Genomic DNA, 2512 nt, shown 5'->3' with positions numbered 1-2512 from the left:
AGGTTTAGATAAAAAGAGAAAATATAAGTAGAAGAATTGATAGGACCTTCATTGTGATAGATGTAAGCACGATAATCATAGTCGAGAGGGAGATGATCACACCTATAAAATGTAAGTCTCTGCAAATCTGTAAATTGTAATATTATTAGGGAAAATATATCAAATAGACGATAAAGGTAAACATGATGCAATTTCCCATATCGACCATGATGCTTGCCATAAAACTATGAAGATGATGTCTTAGGCTATGATGTCTAGGGACATGATATGCAAAAAGTATATCCTCGGGTTATGAAAATGTTGTCTGCGGGATATGAAAAATGATACCTTTAGACTATGACACCTTTGGATCATGTTAAGCATAAATCAAATCCTTAGGTCATGATATGATGTCCACAGACCATGAAAGATGTGCTTTTGGAGGATGAAGCCTTTAGAGTATAAATAATTTCGGGCACAATGCAATATTTGAGCACTATGTCAAATCAGGCACATACAGCGTTTAGGAACAATTCAATCTCGGGCACATGCAATTACATAATCCGCGGGAACATGCAATCTTTGAGCACAAATGCAATTAAAAAACAATGCAATTCTTGGGAATAATGCAGTCTCAATCGCATGTAATTCTTGGGCAGAATGTAGTCTCGGGCACAATTCAATCTTGGGCACATGCAAATCTCGGGCATATACAATTCTTGGGGACATGTATTATAGTTGATTAAGGGCATAAACCTTCGACTTGTTAGAAGCATCGAGTGACCATTTTTTGACAAATTTTGCGTTCGAAATATTGTAGATTGACCCTTCGTCCTGTTGTAAGGAGTGGATATAGTTGAATATTGATTTGTCGGGCTTGATATGAAGTAGCAGATCCTTTTATCTCATGGGAGGGATAGGGTACCATTGATTGGCAATTTGTCGAGCTTTACAGCAATCGGGCGATGTTGAAGTTTTCCTTTGTATCCGTACCTGTCTTTCTTGTATTCAAAGAAAAACTGTGAGTTTAATAATGAAGGCATTTGATCTACTCTGACCGGTGTGTTCCCTTTTGCTTGCCATCCAGTCCTTTTCGGGAATTTGCTTTGAGGAAAAAGGTAACATAGAAGGAGAAAGAATAATTTTGACAGAGTTTTTTTTGTAAAAAAATAATAAGTATCAAAGTAATGTTGAATCTTCAACCATGGCACAATTTGAGACTTTACAATTCAGACTCAGTAGCAATTTTGTTATTCCGATCTTTGTTGAAGATTATAGCTTGATTGTCGTGAATTTTTGAGACCCTCTCAAAAACGTTTCCCAGTCTTGATTTGCGAAAAATTCTTATTGCGAAGGAATTTGAGGCCCTCTCAAAAGACTGTGCCACAGTTAATGCTTTGTGAGAAGAAAATTTTTGATGGAATTTTTGAGTTCATTTAAAAAATTCTTCCCCAGTATCGAGAATTGGAAGGAGTAAGCTTTGATGTAATTTTCGAGACCCTTTCAAAAATTCTGCCCCAGTTACACAATGGAAAGGGGTGGGGGAATGAAGTTTTTATTATGATAAGGCCGAACTCCATAGGAGCACCTAAGTATACCCTCTTAAATGGGAATCAGGTCTGACGTAGTTCGAAATGTAAATACCATGAAACAAACATTAGATGTAATATTTCTTAACCGAATCTGAGTTGATAGATTTGGGCCTAACTTCTCCATCTATTTCTGCAAGTATGAGGGCACTGCCTGTCATTACTCGAGAGACAATGTATGGAGTTTTCCAGTTCGGTGAGACTTTACCCTTTGATTCATCTTGATTTAGGAAAATTTTCTTCAATAGTTGCCCATGAGAGAAATTTTTGAGTCTAACCTTCTTGTTGAAAGCTCTAACTATTCTATTTTGATAGATCTGACCATTACACATGGCGTTAATTCTTCTGCCGTCTATTAATTCCAGATTCTCTGCTTGAATTTGTATCCATTTAGCGTCACTCAGCTCTGCTTCCGGAATAATCCTTAGAGATGGTATCTCTACTTCAGCAGGTATCACAACTTCATTACCATATACCAGAAAATAAGGCGTAGCCCTAGTAGAAGTTCTGATTGTGGTACGATATACCAATAGTGCGAATGGTAGCTTTTCATGCCAATATCTGTTATTATCGATCACCTTGCGTAGTATCCTCTTGACGTAATTGTTTGTAGCCTCAACAACTCCATTCATCTGTAGTCTATATGTTGTAGAATTTGATCACTAATCTTGAACTTCTCACACAGTGATCTCATCAGATCACTATTTAGGTTGGTTCTGTTGTCATTGACGATTGACTCAGCAATCTCGAATCTACAAATAATGTTATTTTTGATAAAGTCATCCACAACCATTATTGTCACCATTGTGGGAGGTGGCTATGACCCACCTGGTGAAGTAGTCAATTGCAACAAGAATGAATTTGTGTCCATAAGATGATGCTGGCTCGATTGGACCAATGGCATCCATGCCCCGTACTGCGAATAACCAAGGTGAACTAATGAC

The 2512-nt window shown here is 37.5% G+C and overlaps 1 protein-coding gene across 1 annotated transcript; it reads right to left on the bottom strand.

The window, feature by feature from the left end:
- Positions 1-1636: 1636 nt before the first annotated feature.
- Positions 1637-2200, bottom strand: LOC101248313 (uncharacterized). The gene has a single exon (XM_004243122.1). It carries the CDS (start codon positions 2198-2200, stop codon positions 1637-1639), a length of 564 nt encoding a protein of 187 aa, XP_004243170.1.
- Between the last annotated feature and the right edge of the window lie 312 nt (positions 2201-2512).

Source organism: Solanum lycopersicum, chromosome 7 (genome assembly GCF_036512215.1).
Source record: "Solanum lycopersicum chromosome 7, SLM_r2.1".
In the NCBI taxonomy this organism is placed as follows: Eukaryota; Viridiplantae; Streptophyta; class Magnoliopsida; order Solanales; family Solanaceae; genus Solanum; species Solanum lycopersicum.
Note: the sequence above shows the minus strand (reverse complement) of the source record. Positions and strands in the feature narration are given on the sequence as shown.